Source organism: Hyaena hyaena, unplaced genomic scaffold (assembly GCF_003009895.1).
Source record: "Hyaena hyaena isolate Hyena2069 unplaced genomic scaffold, ASM300989v1 scaffold_193, whole genome shotgun sequence".
In the NCBI taxonomy this organism is placed as follows: Eukaryota; Metazoa; Chordata; class Mammalia; order Carnivora; family Hyaenidae; genus Hyaena; species Hyaena hyaena.
In genome coordinates this window covers 1,353,666-1,376,084 of record NW_024080823.1, presented here as the reverse complement: position 1 = coordinate 1,376,084, position 22,419 = coordinate 1,353,666, and the positions used below count along the sequence as shown (strand labels likewise).

The 22,419-nt window shown below is 44.8% G+C and overlaps 1 protein-coding gene and 1 pseudogene across 2 annotated transcripts in view; one reads left to right on the top strand and one right to left on the bottom strand.

Moving 5' to 3' along the window:
• Positions 1 to 22,419, bottom strand: part of COG2 (component of oligomeric golgi complex 2) — a 48,363-nt gene that overhangs the window by 24,319 nt on the left and 1,625 nt on the right. For both annotated transcript variants that reach the window (XM_039241244.1, XM_039241245.1), the window contains exons 2-7: positions 9,966 to 10,127; positions 8,822 to 8,887; positions 6,587 to 6,667; positions 4,501 to 4,604; positions 1,889 to 1,997; positions 1,155 to 1,334 (exon numbers count right to left, since the gene is read on the bottom strand). In XM_039241244.1, the coding sequence (XP_039097175.1) occupies positions 1,155 to 1,334; positions 1,889 to 1,997; positions 4,501 to 4,604; positions 6,587 to 6,667; positions 8,822 to 8,887; positions 9,966 to 10,127 (702 nt within the window). The remainder of the gene's footprint in view (positions 1 to 1,154; positions 1,335 to 1,888; positions 1,998 to 4,500; positions 4,605 to 6,586; positions 6,668 to 8,821; positions 8,888 to 9,965; positions 10,128 to 22,419) is intronic.
• On the top strand, positions 17,689 to 21,870 carry LOC120237817 (annotated as a pseudogene).

Here is a 22,419-nt window from a genome sequence, read left to right as displayed (position 1 = left end):
AACGTGGCGATAGTCCATTTCATATGCCACTGAAACTTAAAATATTTTCTTAACTTAGTACATTAGACTCAGTTCAATGAAAAGGGCATAAATTAGCGAGTAAAATATTTTCACTTACTGATAAAGCATAAAGTAGGCAATCGGTCTTTTACACGCCCATAGAAATAGCTAGGAAACGTAACAGGCTACACACATGGAATCGACAGATCGTTTATTTTTAGTAATCCTAATGATGTTGAGAGGATTACTGAAATTAATCCTGACATTTCACTTTTACCAAAAGGATTCTGTCCCATTTTAGAAATGGAAGACTTTCATCCCAAAGTCACAGCGTGGAGCAGCTTTACCCTTACGGGGTCAGGAAGATCGTTCACACTGACTGGTAACTGAGGGAGTCTTCAAACACAGCTTTATGACTTCTATCAGTTTGAACCAGACGGAACTTGCCATGGTCTAGGTCGGAAATTGTTGGCAACCCCGTATGATACGACCTATGTTCTGGCTCCCCAAAGGCAGGATATACTTGCTGCCTGTAACTTAACTCTACCCTGACAGCTGAAGGGTACTGGGTAACCAAGTTCTGGATTTAAGGTACTACACTGTTAATCTGCCCATAGAAGCCCTTTGCCTTCGACTATTCCCTCCTTCCCACCTCCCTGGCCTGGCAAACTCCACCATGGTTTTCAACACGTAGGTCCAATCTAGTCTGTGAAGACACCTCCCTCCCAGACTTTCCAAGCCCACCAGGCTGTCCGCACTCTGCCACCAGGCACGCTCACTGTGGAGGGGTCCTCAGCCTAACTGTCCTACTCCGCTACCCTAGCGGTGCAAAAATACTTTTTCACAACTTCACTGACGTACAACTGACACACCCTAAAACAGACCTGAAAACGTTCTGATCCGTACCTTCTTCCTAGGCGAGACCCTCACCCCCGCGGTATTAAGGTGATCCCTGGGCCATGCCATCGCTAGAGAATACTGGAGATCATGATGACTGTAACCAGCGGGACCGACCGTTTCTTACAGCTGACAGTGCGGTGACTGTGAGAATCCGTACAGAGAGAGAGCTCTGACCGGTTGGTCACACCCAAGGAAGAACCCAAGTCAGAGCAGACGCCCTAGGGGTGTCTGAAGGAAGAAACGAGTGCACACACCTCATCCATGTATGGTTTCACCAGAACTTGACCCACTAATGCCTCGGCATCCCGCGTCTTGTCAATGGTGGCGTAGGTCCGCAAGCAGTGCCGTATTATATCAACGCTGGAGGTGCGGAGCCCTTCCAACAGTAGGCCTTCCAGGGACTGCTGCAACATGGCTGTAATGCCAGCTATCCGCTGCAAGAGAAAACAGCTGTGAAGAAAGTTCCAGGAGGAGCGATTTCTAAAAATTCAAAGATATATATATATATAATAAGCCTCTTACTCTACTAGAATATACGTAAGATGAAAATATCAACAGTTTCTGGAGAGTTAACAGGGAGACCTCTTCTCTACAATTTCTTTACAAGTAAATCTTCGCTTCATCAAAGATATGACAAAAAGTTATCTTCCTATTAGGCTATAGAGTAAATCTGACAACCGTGTTTAAACCCAGCCAAGGGCTTGGGATAAATTAATTCTGACCACATCATATAATGTGTCAAGTTACATGAAATTCAGAATTAATTTTACTCATATAATTTGGAGAACATGCTTGTCTTTACGCAAAATCTACCTAACACGATACGAAAAAAAAGCAGGGTCCCCAGAAACAAAAACTGAAAGAAAAAATTCAAAGCTAGCTTCAAAATACTGTATGGCCACAATGATCAGGGACAGTATGAGATTAAACTAAAATCATTCAGCAAATTCCCAAGGAGCAAACTGTGAAAATCTAAACCAACACTTACTGGTCTTACTTTGTCCAAGAGAGGCATGCCTTTGCTTTGAACTGCATGAAACTGTAACTGGTTAAATTCTGTGGCAATTCTCTCCAAAATCTGTCCAGTCAAAAGTGGGCTAGTAGAGACAATTCCCAGAGTTATTTCATTTCCAAGAGACTGTTATCACCCAATCAGCAACAGTCAGGCTTCAGCGCCCACCTTGTCGTAACTTCCTTTGGAGCATTCTCCCACAGACCCCTCGTCTCAAGGTGAAAGCTAATGTACCTTCCGTGCCGTCAATTTTCAGGACAAGCAGTGAGTGTAGCACATTCTAGGTGTGGTGGGGAGATTGTTATGTACAAGCCACTGCCACTGCCTGGCCCCAGCCACAGGGCCCGCACACGCAGCAGGGGCTGGACCGGGTCAGTGTGGGTGCAGCTGCGTGTTTCCAGCACGTTCCTCAGGCTCTCCCATTCATTACGTCTTCATCTCTCACCCCTTCTCTCTCGCGCCCTGTCCTGAATCATTCATACCTGAATCCTCTTCTTCTCGACCTGCCTCAGTCTCTCTCCTTCCAAAACACCTCTAATACATCTAAGGCACCAAATCCTGTGGCCTCTTCAATAAAATAAAACTGGTCCTCCTGCAGCAATAAATGAAGCACCTCAGAGTAGCTTACTTTAAACTTACATTTACCAAAGGGCAGAAAGGGCATTCCACATGCTCTGGGTCCTTACTGAGAAAACATTCATTTGTATCTGTGACCACGTGCAATAAATGCGTCCCCCGTGCCCCCAATCACATCGTAGAGCATCAACACCACTCAAGAGGAAGTCGAATAGTAAAAGAAGAAAACAATAAAGGCACTGAAGCACTTGCTGGCTTTTCTAAGGCACCCCACCTCTGCCGACGCACAGGCCAACGCACAGCGAGGGGAAAAACCCATACCATCAGGAAACAGGACACACCACAGGGAGACCGGCAGTGATCCGCCCAGTCCTGTTTCCGCAGTGCCCAAGCCAGTGTAGACAGAAAGTGCCCGGTGTGACCAACCCCGAAGCCTCATCTCTCACTTGAACAGCCTAGCGTGGATTTCTTATTTATCGATTAGCTCCACGTTCCCTGGCCTAGCAAGCAAGCTGCAGTTACTATTCACCAACATGGCTCCGGCCTTCTTTTGTCTACAGCTCAAAGCCGCTGTTCCAAAGGGAAGAAAAAACCCCTCAAAGGTGACTCCGAGCAAGAAAGAGCATCACGTCTGTTATACTAAAGGCGGAGCTGCCGGGAACAGTATCACAGAAATAGAAACCACTGAGGGGATTCTGAGAAAGGAACATGGCAGCAACGGGCAGAAACAGAAAGGACACTGCAAGGAGGGCGTCAGAGGCCGAGGAGGATGCGGCGGGAGGGGCTGTCAGCGCTGCTGGGGGGCAGGAAAGCAGAGCGGCTGAAGACAAACAGGGCCCCCTAGACTGGTGGGCATGGCCACTGCCAGGGTCTCCGACACACGCAGAGGAGGGGCGGATGCACAGGGCAGTGCGCTGAAGAAGCACACGGCACGTGGGGAGGACTCACTCACACGCCTTGACTGCGAAAGGAGGCAGGGGCCTGGGGCCCGAGAACCCCTTCCTCTGGGACGTCTCCCTTCCTTACCACGTGAGGAGAGGTGCGGCGCGTATGGACCCTTCCAAATCAAAAACATTAGTCCTAAAATTGCGAAATCCAACCAGCCCTTGTGGTGGGATGAAGCCTTTGAACTACAGGTATATGCAGTTTGGCCTCGGGTGGTTTTGCCTCATGATCCTGCATGACTCGTGGGAAAACGTTAACAGCTATCAATGTGATTTCAAAAAAGGCTCCTGTTAGGCCCAGACTTCCTAAGGACGAGGGCCTGTGTAGGCCAGGGGCAGCTGGGGGTCTCTCAGGGGTTGAGACAAGCTTGCAAGTGGAGTTGCCGTCAGCCTCACGCTCAGGGGACACAGGGCACCGCAGGACCCGCGCTTGGGCTGCTGGGCGGTACATGCGGGACAAGCCTGTGCTCCTCCCGCGGGTCTATGGCGCGTCCCACTGGTGCCAATGTGCCCTAACAACTCATTTCCCAAGACCCTCATCTACTGGGCTGACTGAAAATTCACACTAACAAGGTCACAGTATAATGAAGACAGCTGTCATCTTTCTCTTATTTCATAATCTCTTTCTTTCTTGCTCGTAAAGTTCAACTAAACGTGTCCTGTACGGCTTCCATTAACGACATAATGCTAGTGCAAAACACATCAATGGCTGACACCCTGGGCTTGTCTAGAGAAAATGCGAGAAAGATGAATGCTGTACCTGGAAGGTCAACAAGGATTTTGCTAGGTCTCAGGGAAAGTGATTCCAAACTGGAGGCGCACTGCCTCTGACCCCGTTGGAACTACAGGGCCTCTGACCACAAAACGTTTAAAATGACATATTACAAACTTTACCATTTCACACACTCTCCTGGGGCTACCTTCCAAAATGCTAACCTACAGATCTGGATTTTCTTCTTACTCAGAAATGAATTCTAACTAAAACAAAACAAAACACAACAAAACCAATATTTAAACTGGATGTGAAGTATTAATTTATTTGCTATTCAGTAAAATAAAAAAACTTACCTGCTTGCTTCTAGTGCAGATGTTTCTTTAGAACTTTGAGAATTTAAGATTTTTTCAATTTTTTCAACTGACCGAATAACTTGTATAAGCCTCAACACACACATCTATAAAGATAAAAATTAAGCAAACAAAAAGTCATTATAATGTTTGATCTTAATCATCTTGTTTCCCATGCTGAGTGCAGGAAAATATAAAACCAAAAGTCAACTTTGAATATATACAGCATCCTACATTTTGAATATTTCTATGAAACTCTGGATTCCCAAGAATGCAAATCTTAATTTTGGTTTTCTGGAACAAGCATATTTGAATATTCAATTGCCAATTAATAGAAAAAAACAAAAACCAAACAAACAAAAAAACCCTAGACTTTTGCTTTCTCATACTCTGTACTCTTATTACTTCTTTTTCTCATCCTGAACCTCTCTATGGGCAGTCCATTTATCTTTTTATGGTCCTTTCTTCATCTTTTCAGTTTCTGATCATGTCTAGCCTCTTAGTTTACATGTGTATGATATACCTATATGCCCAAGTGTCAATTCGTTAAAGACATTTTATGCTACAAATATTACCAAAAGGTTGATGGACATTATAAAAACTCTTATCCTTAAAAGAATAATTTTTGTTTTAATGTTTTATTTATTTCTGAGAGAGAGAGACAGCATGAGCAGGGGAGGGTCAGAGAGAGGAGACACGGAATCTGAAGCAGGCTCCAGGCTCTGAGCTGTCAGCACAGACCCCGATGCAGGGCTCGAACCCACGATTCGTGAGATCATGACCTGAGCCAAAGTCGGATGCTCAACCGACTGAGCCACCCAGGCGCCCCACTTAAAAGAATAAAACGTACAAAGTCATCCATTAAACAAAGAGCACCTGGGAACCCCTCCTGGGAGCCAGACATTCTTCCAGACAGTGGGCACATGAGTGAATAAACCAAGAAAAATGGCTGCTTTAATGAAGCTTACAGTCTTGTCCAGAAATGCACCACATGAATTCTTTGGACAAAAGCTGGGAGGAGACATAGAGGAGAAATAGACAGAAAGTCTCTAAAATAGGCTTCTCCCCGTTGAGATTAAAAGGGGCGCCTGGCTGGCTCAGTCGGTTAAGCATCTCACTTTGACTCAGTTCATGATCTCACGGTTCATGAGTTGGAGCCTCACTTGGGGTGAGCTCGAGTCCCACTTCCGGTAAGCCCCACTTCTCTCTCTCTTCCACACCTGCCCCCTCTCTGCCCTTCGTGGGATTCTCTCCCTCTCTCTCTGCCCTTTGCTCATTTGCACCCTCTCTCAAAAGTAAATTTTTAAAAATATGCTAATGAATACACGTACAAAACACTGGATAGAGTCAGAAGTCTGGAATCCTAGCTCCAACTCTGCCCTGACATCGCTATGGTCACAAATAAACTCAGGGATGTGTTGAGCAGGCATCGAGGACGAAGAAGTGCCCTTGCTGTGATGAGCCCCAGCTGACATGCGGAAGTGCTGAATCGCTATGCTGCACACCTGAAACTAACATAACCCTATACTTTAACTAACTGGGATCTAAAAAATAATAATGAAATAAGAGCTAAAACCAGAGCATAAAGAAAAAGATCAGAAAAAAAAATTAAAATACAGGACCACTGAAGAGTAAAGGCGGTGCACCCAGAGGCGAATTTAAAGGTGGGAAAACATAAAAGGAAACAAACGTGGCAGAATGAGACAGCAACACACTGCTTTCTCTAAAACAACCAACCTGCAGTCGAATGTGGAGTGTGCTTTAGAAAGCTCACTTCCACCATAGTCCCTAAAATAGGGATATTTCTTCATAGGGGTGGAGACAATATACATGGCTGTTAAACCACCAAGTGCTTCACTGACATCAGTTGTTATTATTTCTTGCTCTGGAAAAAGTGAGGGATCTTGCGACCATGTGGGTACCTCTAAATTTCTGTCTTATCATTTCAAGAAGATACCGTGACATTATAAAGCGTAACATGCGCATGCAAAGGGGCCTTGAAAACAAAGCTGCGCAGCACTAACAAGCATGGGGGACGCGAGGAGAGGGTTTAGCCGGCGCGTAGTGTAGGGAACCTCCTGAGGGATACCTTTTTCTTCCTGATGTCCTCTTGCTTACACATCCGTTCATCCACCGCCCGGATCCCTTCACTGACAGATGACCTGAGGCTCTTTAAAAGAATAAACAGAGCGTACTGTAGAAACTGTTCTGTAACATTATCAAGTTTATGCATTTACTATGCAGATATTGACAACAATACAAACCATCAGACACATTGCTGTTGAGGGTACTCGTGATTTGGAGGCAAAGTGACGTAAAGTCAGGGTCACACTGGATTAACGGCCAGGAGAACAATAATACATATACAATGAATGTCATGGGTGGTCAGAGTGGAGGACGGGTAATCTGAAGCAAAGTATAGAAGAGTCTGGAAAAAGGGTGGGAAACTGTGCACGCTGCCACGGCAGGGAGAGGGGGTCTTTAGAAGACAAAGGTAAGAAGGTGTGAGTGTGGACAGGCTCAGGGCTGGCCAGGTGTGTGCCCGGGTGCGCTGTAGGCTTCGTTCTGGAGAGAAGTAGAAACAAGGGGGGGTTCAACTCAGGAAGACTTCACTCAGATACGGTCTTTAGATGAGACTCCACACGTTTTGGAGAACTAGAAAATGTTGAGGCACTGAGGTAGCATATGAAATGTTGTTTGGAAATATTAGGAATCAAGGAGGAAGAACAGAATGGCCGGAGAAAGGGAGGGCTCACAGGTGGAAAAATAGGTCCAGAAGCTAATGAATGAAGCCAACTAGAAGACAGGAATTAGAGCCAAAACAAAGGTTAATGGAAACAACTGGAAAAAACTGGACAAATCACAAAAATTCTACAGAAAGGTGAATTAATTCACTCAAAAAACATATAAAAGACCTGCTAGGTGTCAGCTGTTGTCACAGCGTGTGAGGATACAGAAATGAAGATACAGACAGTCTTATCCCTTAAAGACCTTAGAATCTCTTAGAATCTGGTCTCTGAGCCGGGAAGGTCAGAAAGGAAGGTCAGGTCTGTGGCTCCTCAGGACAAAAGTGGCTATAAAGACGGCTGTGGAAAAGGGAGGGGACGCGGTGCTGGCAGGGGCGAGGCCGGACGGGAGCCTGTGTGCTCGAGAGTGCAGTCAGCAGAGCAAATCTACCTCCGGGGAGAGGGTTTTCGGAGAAGAGTGGAGGGCCCAAGGGAGGTGGGGCTGGGGGAGGGAGAGCACAGCAGGGAGGCGGCGGGGAAGACACACTGTAGCAGGTGTGGGGCCCAAGAGCGGACCACAAACATCGCTCTTCCATTCCAGGGGAAAGCACCTTAACAAGAATTTGTAACATTCAAACAAGACCTAAGCAGTGACAAGTGTTCGTCAGCTCAAGGCCCGGCTCAAGGTTTCCCTCTTCTATGAATCCTCTCCCGCCTCCTCTGGGCTTCTCAGCACTGACGCCTCTGGCACTCTGCGTCTTTTCCAGCTCTACCCATGCACCGTGCCTTCCCTTAGATCTTCTACTTCTAGCATCTCCTTAGGTGCCAGGCGCTGTCTTAGGGGATGGTGCACAAGGCCACTCGAGCTGGAGGTGACACACCCAGGAGAGGCTGGTGCAGGGCGCCAGGCTCATGACGGCGCATCCGAATGGGGCAGGGGAGGAGTCAGGGCAACCAACCCAGACTGGGGGGTAGGGGAGGACAGGCCAGCACAGTCTTCTGTTGGCAGTGGTGCCCCAAGTCCCCCTCCGCTGTTCGCCACATGGAGTTCCTATCTCCAACGGCTTGGAGTGGGGAGTCCTGTTCCCACAGCAGGGGCTTTTCTCAGAGAAACATTAGAGGTTACATTACATTTGTATCATTCTTCAGGTACACAAAGGATCACACAGCTTTCGAGGACCAGTCTAGGAACCTAGCTGCATGTTCATTACTGTTGGGGGTGTGGGGAAGAAGGGGGGAGACTTAAAAAATTACAAACTGTTCAAAGCCATTCAGAAGCTGGAAACCACTTACATATGAGTGAGTTGGCATTAATAAGTTGAGTTTGAAAATATTCTTCCTTTCCCCCGATAGCTCAAAGCTGTCTACTCTGAGCATCTGTCTTCATCAGATCAACCGTGTGTCTTAGATCATAATGCCACATGCAAACACAGAAAATCATTTACGACTTTTCTGAAGGCAAAATGTGATAATCGTGAAACTATCAGAAAACAACCACTGTACCAGGAACCTAACAGATGAAAGAAATTCTTCCCCGAGAAGCCAAACGAGAACCACACACATTCCGGCACACTGTGTTACATTATCTGGGGACTTACCAGAACCTCTTCTCGTAACTGTCCCAAAGGCACAGAAAGCTGATTGAGGGCTTTGTCCATGCCGACCTAAAGGCAAGATCACATTGGTACAAACACATCACGACCAGGAGTTGACAGTGAGGTATCTTTTAATGATCAAAGCAGTACTAGACTTAAGTTATTTTTGTGGTATGACCATATTTTGCTGAGTAACTAGTTAAGTAACAGAAATGTTACTGTGCCATTAATATTGCTCATGGAATACGAAAAAATCTGTTGGTGTACATGAAACTACACAATTAAAGAGAAGTCCTATTAAATGAAACCTTCGCTGTGAGCAATCTGCCTTTAGATCACATTTTAAATGAATGTGAAAAATTTCAGAAGGTGAACGGCTGTCTGTAATTTATGATGTGAAAGTCCAATGGGCTATGTCTCTCCTAAACATCATTATAGCCCTTGAAGAGAATCCAAATTAAACAGAGCAGAAGTAAAATTTTCCGGGTTTCTAATCCTACCGGAACTTTTATGTTGAGGGTATATTTCCCAAAAGCAAATGTGCCTCGTTAATTTTAATGCTTCTGGAAATTCCCATGGAGCTGCCGACTTTGTGTAGATTTAAAACAAAATGAAATACGAACAAGGAGGCTCTTCTGCAAATATTACCACCCAACCATTTCTAAACAGCTTTCACATGCAGCCAATATGCTCATCACATATCACTCTTGTGTGTTTGTAAAACCAAGCCTTCTAAATGTCAATACTGGCCTCGGTCCCCTCCACCAAGCTCTGGCTATCATACACACTTGAAAGTAAATCCAACATTTCCTCCAGAACAGTCGATATTTGCCCTTGCAAATGAGCCTCCACCAAGTAAGACTTCGGGGTGATCGTTTAGCAACTAGCAAAAACAGCCACTCAGAGATTCTCATCCTTTGCTTTTTACTTGTTGGCTAACGATTTCAAAAAAATCATTAAGCGAGAGTGGTCTTCGATGAATAAAAACTAAAACCAAACAAATACATGCCAAAAAGTTTAGTTATTTGACTCATGAGATTAGTCATCTCTTTACATTTTTTGGGGGGCGGGGGGGAGTCAACTGAAAGATTTCTTTTGGCAATCTACACGCCATTCTGAAGAACAGACATGAGTGAGAGGGCTTTACCAAGTTTGTGGAAAGGTTGACAAAATCCGCGTAGTCCTTGTTGATAAGCTCCACCATGGCTGTCTTAAGGAGTCGGTAGTAGAGTTCTAGGTCACCTCTCAGTTCTTCCAGCTGCACGCGTTTCCTGCAGTCAGATACAAAGTGATCCACATCGAAATCTTCCTGAAAATCAAACCACGAAGAAAAAATGACTGCAATGATATCACATCTTGCATATAAAATGAGAGACAGAGGGAGAAGCGTCATTCTACTCATTCAAGGGGTTCTGCGGCTGTAGGGGAACGTGCCTGGGTCCACACAGTGACATCAGGGTGCCTGCTCATGTCACACAGGTGCTGGAGAGGGGGCCCCCACCAAGAGCATTCTCTCCTGTTGCCTCAGTTCTACCAGGGATTTTATCTTTTTTAAATTATTTCACAGAGGCTCTTCAAAACAGAAATAGCTTTTGCTTCTTTATTTTAAATGTAACAAATGCGGGTGCCTGAGTGGCTCAGTGGGTGAAGCGTCTGACTTTGGCTCAGGTCATGACCTCGCGGTTTAGGAGTTCAAGCCCCACATCGGGCTCTATGCTGACAGCTCAGAGGCTGGAGCCTGCTTCGGATTCTGTATCTCCCTCTCTCTCTGTTCCTTCCCTGTTAACGCTCTCTCTCTCTCAAAATAAATAAACATAAAAAAACAAAAAAAAATAAAAGTAACAAATGTTCAATGTCAAACTTTCAACCAATAAAGAAACAATTATATTAAAGACAGTAAAAAATCACCTGTTCTCTGAAGCTCTACAGATAAGCACTATTCATATTCCACCTACCCTCCCCCCCACCCACTATTTAACTTGTGATTCACATCCTTCCAGACCTCTATTTTGGTCTTTTAGCTTTAAAATATAAGTTACTTTTTCAAAAGGTGAGATATAATGGACACATAATTTTTCTGGTATACAAAATAATGGTTTCATAGTTTCATCTATGAATATTTCATCTATGATATTGTGAAATGATCACCATGAGACTAGTTAACATCCATCACTACATACACACATATTTTTCTTGTGATAAGAATACATAAGATTTACTCTTAGCCACCTTCAAATATACCATATGGTATTTACTAGATGTATGTGCAGCACATCACATCCCCAGAACTTATCTTATTAACTGGAAGTTTGTACCATTTGACTCCTTCATCCATTCCCTCCACACCCCCACTGCCAATGGCAACCACCAATCTGTTCTCTACGACGTCATTTAGTTTTTGTTTCATAGCTTCCACAAATCAGGGAGATGATACGGTATGTGCCTTTCTCTGACTCATTTCACTTCGCATAATATCCTCAAGGGTCATCCATGTTGTTGCAAACGGCAAGACTTCCTTCTTTTTATGGTTGAATACTAGTCTACTGTATACACACACCACATTTTCTTTATCCATTCACTCACTGATGGACACTTCAGTTGTTTCCAAGTTGTGGCTGTTGTAAATACTGCAATAAACATGAGGGACCTGTGAGTGTAAGCCTTGCTGGCCACTGGAGCCACGTGATCTAGAGGTACCCTTAGGTAGCAACTGCAAAACCTGGGGCACCAGACGGATGAGTGTTAAATCAGATGCCTGCCCCTCAGGGCTCTAAGATAAGCAAACGGGAGTCTTTTACAGAAAGTTGGAATCCTTTTCAATGGGCTGCTTCTGGGCCCAGCCCTGAGGCTGGGGGCCTCTGCTCACATGACCCCTTTAAGAACCATTTCTCAGTTCCCTATAGCCCTGGGGATCTCCCGGAAGCAAGCCTTGCTGGCTTTCAAAGCTAGATGTTTTGGGGGCTTGTCTCTCAAGTGCAGGTCTTAACAAGTGCAGGTCTTAAAAGTCGGGGTGTTCAAACCCCTTGCTCCTCAAGGAGAAGCCTGGGATTATGAGTTCCCTCCCAGTTGTGGCTCACTGTGTCAGGGATGGGATTTATGGTAAGACTGCATCTCACTTCAGCACAGGTTTTTATCTTTTTCTTTTCTTTTTTTTTTTTAATATTTTATTTATTTGAGAGAGAGAGATAGAGACAGCATGAGCAGGGGAGGATCAGAGAGAGAGGGAGACACAGAATCTGAATCAGGCTCCAGGCTCTGAGCTAGCTATCAGCACAGAGCCCGATGCGGGGCTCGAACCCACAGACCGCGAGATCATGACCTGAGCTGAAGTCGGACGCTTAACCGACTGAGCCACCCAGGCACCCCAGCATAGGTTTTTTTCTTATTTACCTGACGTGCAGGAGTCACTCAGCTAGCTTTGGGTATTTTTTGGAGGAAATTGGTCCATAGGTAGTTGTAGATTCGGTGTATCAGTGGGAGGAGAAGAGTTCAAGATCCTTCTACACCGCCATCTTGAAACCCCAGACCTTCTTTAAGTGTACACGCACACGCACACCCGTGCGCACACACACATGGCAGCTTAACATTCATGTTCTTCTAAACTGCTATTTCCCATTTAAAAATGTAACTTCAATGCCTTTTGGTAAAACGTGTACATTTGTATTAATATTTTATATGGATGTTGAGTGTTCCATTGAACAGACGTTCAAAATCTTTCAAAATCGATTTCCAAGTACTGGTCTCACAGATTAGTTATACTCGGTTTCCCCTTTATTACATTTTGATGGCCCTGGCATACATGTTAAGAACCATATGCACCATTCCTTAAGAGTACTTGTTTAAACTGACTTTCTTCATCAGCCAAACCCCTATCCTGATAGTGTCAGAGAAGAGGAATTCATACCAAATCATAACTTCACAGCCGTCTACTGAAAAACCATTTGCTTCTTAAACTGGGCCCAGAATTAGCCTGGACTTTTGCCTCTTGAGAGGTCCTCAGACAACACATGACGTTCAGTTAGGAAGCACATCAGAGAAGGAACACAGGGGCAGGACTCAGCTCATAATTTTGGCCATGCTACTAACCAGCTAGCTGTATGCCTTCAGGTAGATCACTTTTCCTGCCTCGTCACATATTCTCTGAAGTTCTGAACTTGACGATGGCATCATGGTTATCATTTAACTCAGACCTACTGAACAAATGCTACTAGGTAATATCAGTACTCAACCTGCCATTTATGTATTTGTTCTCAGGTAAATGTTGCTCAACACAAGACTAAATCACTTCCAGGTAATCTGTGAATAGTGGATTAGGCACCTTTTGCTGTGACAACAAGCCCAAACTCACAGCGGCATCTAGCAACAGACATTTCCCTTACCAGAAATGGTTTTACTCTACAGTATAAATCTGCTGAACATTTAAAAAGAAAGACTTTACAACCCATTGACTTTATGGTCAATTGATTTTTCAAAGGATGCCAAGACCAATGAATGTAGGGAAAACAGTCTTTTCAAGTGCCCACTGCCGGAAAAGTGAATATCTACACGCAAAAGAGTGAATTTGGAACACCAACCTCACACATGCACAAAAATGTAACTCAAAGTGGATCAAAAGCTTAAATAAAAGGGCAAAGACTGTAAGACTCTTAGAGAACACAGAGGTGAAAATCTGTGTGACTCTGGATCAGGTAATGCTTTCTTAGATATGACACAAAAAGCATAAAAAATAATAGGTAAACTGAACTTGATCAAAATAGAAACTATTGCATGTCCAAGGATACTACTGAGAAGGTTAAAAAGACAACCCACAAAATAGAGGCAAATATCTGCAAATTGTATACCTGACAATGATCTAATAACTAGAATATGCAAAAACATTTATAGCTTACCAATAAAAAGACAAATAACTTAATTTAAAACCAAGCAAAAGACTCTGAATAGACATTTCTCTGAAGAAGATACACAGATGGTCAATGGCACATGTAAAGATGTTCAACATCATTAGTCACTGGGAAAATGCAAATCGAAACCACACTGAGATACCACTTCACACCCATCAGGATCCAATAAAATAAGAAAAAGAAAAAGAAAAAAAACACACCAGGAGTCAAGTGTTGGCAAGAAGGCAGAGAAACTGGAAACGCCTGTATTGCTGGTGAGAATGTAAAATGGCGCAGCTCATGTGGAAGACAAGTCGGCAGTTCCTCAAAAAGTTAAACCCACAACTAGCCAGCGATTCTACATCTAGGCGCGTACCTGATAGAACTGACAACAGATGCTCACACACAAAAAATGCTCACAGCAGCATTATTCATAACAGTCAAAGAGTATAAACGACCGAAATATTCATCCACTGACAAGGATACTTAAAACGTGGCGGAGCCTATCATGCAGCCAAAAAAAAGGGAATAAAGTCCTGTTATGTGCTGCAATACGGATCGACCCTGAAAACATTCTACTCTAAGGTTAAAGGAAGCCAGACACAAAAGGCTGCATGTCATAGGAGTACCATTTATAAAAGATGTACTAGAACAGGCAAATCTGTAAGAACAGAAAGTAGATTAGTGGTTGCCAAGAAATGGGGGAAGGGGAGAGTCAGAACTGATAGGCTTCTTTTTTGGGGGATGGACACGTTCCAGAATTAGACAGTGGTGACGGATGTGCGGCAGAGTAAATGTACTAAAAGCCAGCGAAGAATACAGTTTAAAATGGTAAATTTCATGCCACGTGACTCACATCTCAATGACAAATGAGACAACTTCAGCATCAACAAGTAGAATGTGCAGATACATTAAAAAAATCTAGAGTAACACTAATTAAAAGAAAGCTGGAGTCACTTTGAATTTCAAATGAGGAATCACTGTATGAATTTCAGATAAGGCAGATTTCAAAGCAAGGAAAATGACCAGGCATCAAGAGGACCATTACGTAATGATAAGGAAATCAATTCACCAAGAAGACACAGTAACCCTTACTAGAGAAGTGCCTAACTTACAAGGTGAGGCAGAAGCTACCAGAACTACAGGGACAAATAAACAAATTCATTATTAGAGTTGGTGACTGCAACACTTCTGCATCAGTAACGGACAGAGCTAGCAATAGGGCGACGAGGGACGAGGGTGGCATGCAGCTCACTCAATGTCACCACCAATCAACTCGAATGGGCGTCCACAGACAACATCCCGTAACAGTGGAAAACACATCCTTCTCAAGCTCATGTGGAAAATCTTCCAAGACAGAATAATTCTACACCATAAAACACAACTTAACAAATTTTTAAAAAATAAAATCTATTTTATTCCACAATGGAATTAAAAATCAGTAACAGAAAGACAAATGGAAAAGTCCAAAATACACGGAGGTTAAACAACGCACTTCTAAATAACACGAGACACAGATGACAAAAGACTTGAAAGATATTTTGAATTAACTGAAAATTAAATACAACAGGGCAAAATCTGTAGAGTGCTGCTTAAAGGGAAAATATAGTATTGCATGCAAATATCAGAAAAGAAAAAAGATCTAAGATCAATAATCTAAGCTCCCATTTTAGGAAACAAGAAAATGAAAAAAATCTAAAGTAAGCAGGAAAAAAAGAGTAAAAGAGCAAAAATCATTTTATTGAAACCAGGAAATTAAAAAAAGCCAATAAACCCCAATCTGGTCCTTTGAAAACATCAATAAAATAAATTAACCCTTAGCCGGGCTAACAAAGAAAACAAGATACAAGACGTAAATTACTAGTATCAGATAAAAGAACAGCAACCACTACTAATCCAATCACTGGTAACTTCAACCAGATGTTTCAGGAAGAAACAACACAACTCTAGGATATTATATAATGCTCTAGAATCTCTTCCAGAAAGTAAAGCTAGAGGAACACTTCCTAGCTCGTGCTGGGAGACTGCCAATGCCCTAATACCAAAACAAATACTGCAAACTACCTATGTATAAACAGACGTAAAAATATTCAACAAAAATTAGCAAATACAAGCAAACAGTGTCTAAAAAATTATATACTGCAATCATGTAGGATTTATTCCAGACACACAAGTGTGGTTCAACATTAGAAAATCAATGTGGTCCATCACATCAACAGAAAAGTCACATGATCCTATCAATGGCTGGAGAAAAAGCATTGGACAGAATCTGCATCCTTTCAGGATAAACCCTCAGGAAACTAGGAAGGGAAGGGGACTTCCTCAACCTGGTAAAGAATTTCTACAAAAAAAACCCTACAGCTGTGGCACCTGGGTGGCTCAATCAGTTAAGCATCTGACTTTGGCTCAGGTCACGACCTTGCGGTTCATGAGTTCAAGCTGCACATCAGGCTTTGTGCTGACAGCTCACAGCCTGGAGCCTGCTTCTGATTCTGTGTTCCCCTCACTCTCTTCCCTCCCCCACTCATGCTCTGTCTCCCTCTGTCTTAAAAATAAAGTATAAAAAAAAATTCTTTTTAAATACGGGTCAAAAGACCTCAGAAATTAGTGTGACCCCATGTGTGTTTCCAACCTGCTTGAAGACCAGTGGCAAACAGAGATGACTGAAAGTCTTCGTATATCCCATAAATATCATAAATTCCACTTAAATATTGACCGTGCAACTCGGGCTCTGCTCTAAAACCTGGGGACACAGCCATGAGAGGGTCTCCGCTCTTAAGGAACATATATTCTAATGCAGAAATGAGAAACCAAACATGTAAACAAATAAATGTGGTGTTAATGAATAGTGACCAAAGTTAAAAAGAAAATGGGACACTTGTGAAGGTGAGTGATGATGGGGAGGTACTTAAACCTGGAGGACCAGGAAAGACACAGAACAAAGACATCTGAGTTGAGATCCAAATGACACGAGGGAGCTAGCCGTGGGGAAAGTGTGGGAAGAGTGTTCCTGCCCAAGGGAACAGCACGTAGGCAAAAAGGTCCCTGGAGCTCTTCCCTCACATCCCTGTCCTCAAATCTCTCTCTGTGACAGGGTGACATGCACATGACAGACTAAGACTTGTGTCTCCCAGACACAACTTTATTTGGTTACTAAATTATTCAAGCTTGAAAAGTTAAAAACATATGTTAACAAGTTCTTTCTACCATCTATAGACAGATCACCTGAAAAGTATCATGAAATAGTAACACTTAAATTCTAAGGAACAGCTGTTCTAACATTTTGTTGTTGTTCTAACATTATTTTAATCAATTTTATATCTAACTCCTTTGTTCAGTATACATACCTGTTTGATGTACCTATGAAAAGGCACAGAACACCTATATTTTGTAAATTTATTCACCCATCTAACAAATATTTGAGCACCTAATTATGCTCTGTTCCAGCTGATTTTCTCTATCTCTCCTTTTCCCCTCAATTTAACACTAAACATAATCTACGTTGGGTTTTAGTTTACCTTTTCAACTTAACTTCTAGAGCTATTTAGTGGAATTCTCTAGTTCTAAAGTTCTCAACTTTGGTCTCACATTACAATCGCTTGAGAAACTTAATTTAAAAAAAAAAGCCCAAGGAGTGCCTGGCTGGCTCAGCCGGTGCAGCGTGTAACGCTTGCTCTCAGGGTTGTGAGTTCGAGTCCCATGTTGGGTGTAGAGGCAACCTAAAAATCTTAAAAAATAAAAATAAAAAGAGCCCAAGCCCCAGTTTGGGATTAATTTGCTTCATTGTTTTAAGAAATTCGATGCTGAATGCTATAAAACAAGTTAAATAACAAAAAGATCTTCTTCTCTCAAACTTTTGACTATTAGAATAGTCAATAATTCGGAAGGCCAGAAGTGCAACATTTTACTTAGATGACAAATGTTATAAAAGTATTATAAAGAGTGGGTTAGAAAATCAAAAGCAAGCAAAAACAAGAGTGTGGTGTGAACATGTGGAAGTATGTGACCGTGAAGTGAATGCTTAGTCTCCAAGATCAGAGGCTTACAGAGAAGGATTAAAACCTAACAAGAAAGAAAAGAAAGATCTCAGTGCACTCCGATAGAGACGTCCCGAAACCCCCTTCCTGTTTATTCTTCTAACAGAACACACAGCCAGTTGATACAACCACATCCTGGTTGACGCCAACTTTACCAACTTTTCCATGAACGCCAAACTTGGCTTTGCACAATCAGTGATGGACTGTGTGTATGCCAAGTGTATCCCCTGCAGAGCTGACTGCGTAATGGCTGAAATTGGGAAATTAGGGCCGAAGTACTGGGTGGCTCCAAGGACTGCCAAGGATACAAAATTTGAGTGACGACCACGCACACACCCAGAGGCCCATGCCAAGGACTGCTCCATCCAGGGAGTCACTCAGCACACGTTTGACATTGTGGCATCAGTTGACCCAGACCTTAAAGGAAGGATCTGGAAGACCCCTGGAGTTCCTATCAGACATTTCTAACCTCAGATACAGCATTGAGCGGATGCCCGATGATTACGGAGCCCCTCAATTCCGTTTCTTTCTTTCTTATTTTAATAGTTTATTGTCAAGTGGGTTTCCATGTAACACCCAGTGCTCATCCCCACAAGTGCCCTCTTCCATGCCCATCACCCCCCCTTCACCTTCCCCCACCCCATCAGCCCCCAGATTGTTCTTGCTTCCGTTTCTTAAAAGACAGAGTTCCTGATGGGGCGCCCGGATGGCTTAGTCGGTTAAGCGTCCGACTTTCGCTCAGGTCATGATCTCGCGGTTCGTGGGTTCGAGCCCCGCGTCGGGCTCTGTGCTGACTGCCAGCTCAGAGCCTGGAGCCTGTTTCTGAGTCTGTGGCTCCCTCTCTCTGACCCTCCCCTGTTCATGCTGTCTCTCTCTCTCCTAGAAATAAATAAATAAAAAATAAAAAAAAAAAAAAACGTTTAAAAAAAAGACAGAGTTCCTGAGCCTTCCTTTACCAACTTTTTGTTTCCGTTTCATACAGCGATATGCTACACCATGAATTCTCCTATTTACCCATGTGCTCTGCTACGAGCTGAGTATGGTTAAACGCGCTGAGTATGGTTAAACGCGCTCACTTACTGATGTTGTTTTGAAACTGACATTTTGTATCATTTTAAATTTTGTTGGGTCTTTTTATAAATCAGATGATTGCACGCATTAAAAAAAAAGAAAATCGAAAGCGAGGACAACAAAAAACCACTTCTTTTTGCAAGAACCTCTTCTTACCAAGTGCCAATCAAACAAACTTTGTCCAATGTTACCTATCTCCCATCATCCAAAGTACTTCGCATCAGTAAACTTTTCTACAAAATGAAATGTAACCTAAGTTCTAAATATGGCTAATTCAAATTTTTCTGTGGCAGTCAGTCTCAAAAACATCATGTCTGTCTCAAACTGACATGGAAGAGAAAGGGATCTTTTCACCAAGGCGTGGCATCAGACTAAGAACTAAGGGGTGCACAGTGAGCGCTCAGCTCCCGTGAAGTGAAGGCGCTCCCAGAAGCGAGGCCGCCAGGCGTCAGCGGGGGGCCTGCTATCAGGCTGCTGTCTGCATTTCCCCACTTTTCCCTTTCCCTTCTCTGTCAGTCACTATCTCTAGGTCCCGTCAACGAAGTCCACTGCTAACAGGCCACCTCTTCCCTCTCTTCTCATCTACAGGGCCCAGCTTCTAAAATACGAGGCAGGCCTCGATCTCGTCCCTACTGGGGAAAGGCAGGTGCTCTAGCTTTCGGACTTTGAGCCATCTTTTGGGATGTTCTTAATATTCCAGCTGTCCCACTTCCCAAAGTTCCCAGCTGTGGCCTCTGGAAGAAACATGCTACAGTATTATGTCCCAGGCCTGAGGCATGGGGGTCAGGAGATACGGCCTATGACTTGCCCCCAAATATCTGTGTGACTTTAGGGGAAGTCAGGACACCTCGGGCCTCAGTTTCCTTATCTTCAAACCAGAAAAAGTGACTACCGTCTTTCTTTCACGGATGCATGAAATGTCAAGGGCTGCAGAGATGATGCGAATAAGCACCAGCCCATTAGACTGCGAAACCGAAGCCCAGAGCAAGTGATCGGCCCCAAGTCACAGACCAGAGGACAGCAGGGCTGAACGTGGGACCCCCGTCTCCAGATCACAGACCCCGTCTCCACTCACCCAGCACAATACAAGGAGATCTGAGCAGTGGGTCATTTTCCCCTTTTCTATTTCCCCATTAGAATACATGCTCCTTGAGAATGGGGACACCCTTGACATACTTCCTGCTTCGATATAACCAATTCACCCAATTAGAACAGGGAGGAGCCTGCATGACTCACCCCCAGCTAGTTCTGTAAGGTCTGCAGATCATACAAGATCTACAAGAAGCCACCATAAAGAGGGTTCCCGATTTCGCTTCTCATTAAAAAGGTACTGTGTGCCTCCCCAGGATACCAGGAAAGCCACTATGTGCTGGGGGTGCAGGAAAGGGCCTACAGTTCAATAGGGGTGGACTGGCTCAGCACAGAAACACACTGCCTGCCAATAAACTCTCCCGCAGGGGAATGAGCCTCTTTAACATATGTTCAAATGTTTTGGAAAATGTTTTCTCATGAGCCAGTGGACTAACCAGCCACCTGTTACACACAAGACCAGATATGTGTTTCAAGAAGAGCGCTCTGCCTGCAGTGTAGACCAGGGACTAGAAACAGGCAAGGACAGGTGTAAAGAGACCGGGTAAGAGGCCGTGACGGTGCGACGGCCAGAGAGCACTGTGAAGGTGCGTGAAGAGATGGAGAGTAGATGGATTCCAGAGGTATTCGGGAAGCAAAATCCACAGGACTTGGTGACAGACTGGATTCTGGAAAGGTGATGGAGGAGAGCACTTCCAGTTTGCGGACTTACAACGCGATGCATGGTGGAGCACGTACTGAGCCGGGCACAGGACAAGAAAGCTGGCATCCAGGGGACGAGGCACTCGCCAGGTCAGTTTGAGCACGGTGAGTCTGAGAGCCACAGAGGCATCGAGAAGAGACGCCAACAGGTTCACTACACAGGTCTGCAGCTCAGGAGACACCTAGGCCAGACAGGAATCTGCCTCACCTGCCTACAGCTGGTCCCTAAAGCTGCATGAAGGGCCACCCAGGGAAAGGAGAGGACACGTGACTGAGCCCAGAACCAGCCATTCATCAGCCACAAGGAGACAGAGACAGGCCAGAGGAGTATGAAGAACATAGAAAGCCATGCAGAGCAACTGGTCCTCCGAGAGGTCAAGTAAGGAGACAGAAAAAGGCCAGCTGGATCGACCTACATCCAGTTACCTTTGTGACAACTCTTCCCTGGAATGATGGGGCCTTAAGGGTGACAGGCGAGAGAGTGAGGACAACCCTTGAGCACTGACTGTGATGTGCTCGAGAGTCAGGGCAACATCTAGACGGGGAGGGTCCTGTGGAGGAGGCTGGGAGTGTGACTGTAAGGCAAGGGGAAGGAGTGCAGGAGAGGATACAAACACGGTGCTGAGAAAGCAAGAGGGCCCGGGCTCCAGGCGTGGGGGGGAGCTAACCAAGGAGGGAGGAGAGCCCTTCGCATACCGGGGGAGGAGGAGGAGGGAACAAATACAAGGCTGGGATTGTTAGCAGCAAGACCAAGGAGTTCCCATTTGATGGCCATTTGATGGCCGGTATCTTTTCGGTACAACTGAGGATGAAGTCATACATGGGGACGGAAGGGGAAGGGAGGGCGGCAGCGGCACATCCAGGCAAATGGGCCTAATGTACCTCTGTTAGCACTGCCACTTTCTCTCCCTGCTGCCAAGTCGTCTATGAGGCTCCAGGCTCTGAGCTGGCAGCACAGAGCCAGACGGTGGCTCAAACTCAGGAACGGGTGAGACCATAGCCTGAGGCTGAAGTCAGCACTTAACGGGGTGAGCCACCCAGGCACCCCTGAAATAACTTAAGTAGTCTCCTGCTGCCACTCAGCTCCAATGCAGCAGACAGGATCAAGTAATTTCCTGCTTTAAACCTGACTGTGACTCCCTAAGGAACACCGCCTCGACGCACACCCCTCGCTGCAGCACACAAGGTACAACTTGCAGCCCCACCCATGCACCTATCTTCCCTGCCAGTCTCATCCCTGGCCACCCTTCCAGGCCCCAGCCTCTCCGGCTAAGGGTAGATTCTGGGCACACACGTTCCTCCCACCACCGTGTTCAAGGGCCAAAGCCAGACCTTACCCATCTTTGTACCACCACGTCTAGATTGCTGGCGAGCACCTCGCAGGCGACTGGCGAGTGCCCGTTTACCGAATGAGCACCGCCACCATTGCCCAAGCAGGTCTACCTTGTGTGTGTGGCCAAATGACACATTTCTAGTCAACTGAAGGGATTTCAAGCCATCTCCCCTCTCGCTGGTGAAAATACGTTCTTCTCTAACTCTCCCTCAGGCACAAAACTTCTCCTGTTACAAAACGTGTAGAAATACAACCCCAAATACAACCCCGACAGCCAGCGCTCCGGAACTGTAACTTATCAAATGTCTCCTTGAAGGAAACACACACTGCAGATAATCTTAATCTCCGGTCCCGCCTAGAAAATCAATAACCTTTTACACAGAGCAGCTGGTCCGTGTATTTTCCTTCTACCTAGGAAGCAGAAGCGGTCACGGTAATTAGCTGGCTCCTTTGGAAGTTTTAGAGCCACTTCACCAGGCTGCTCTCTCC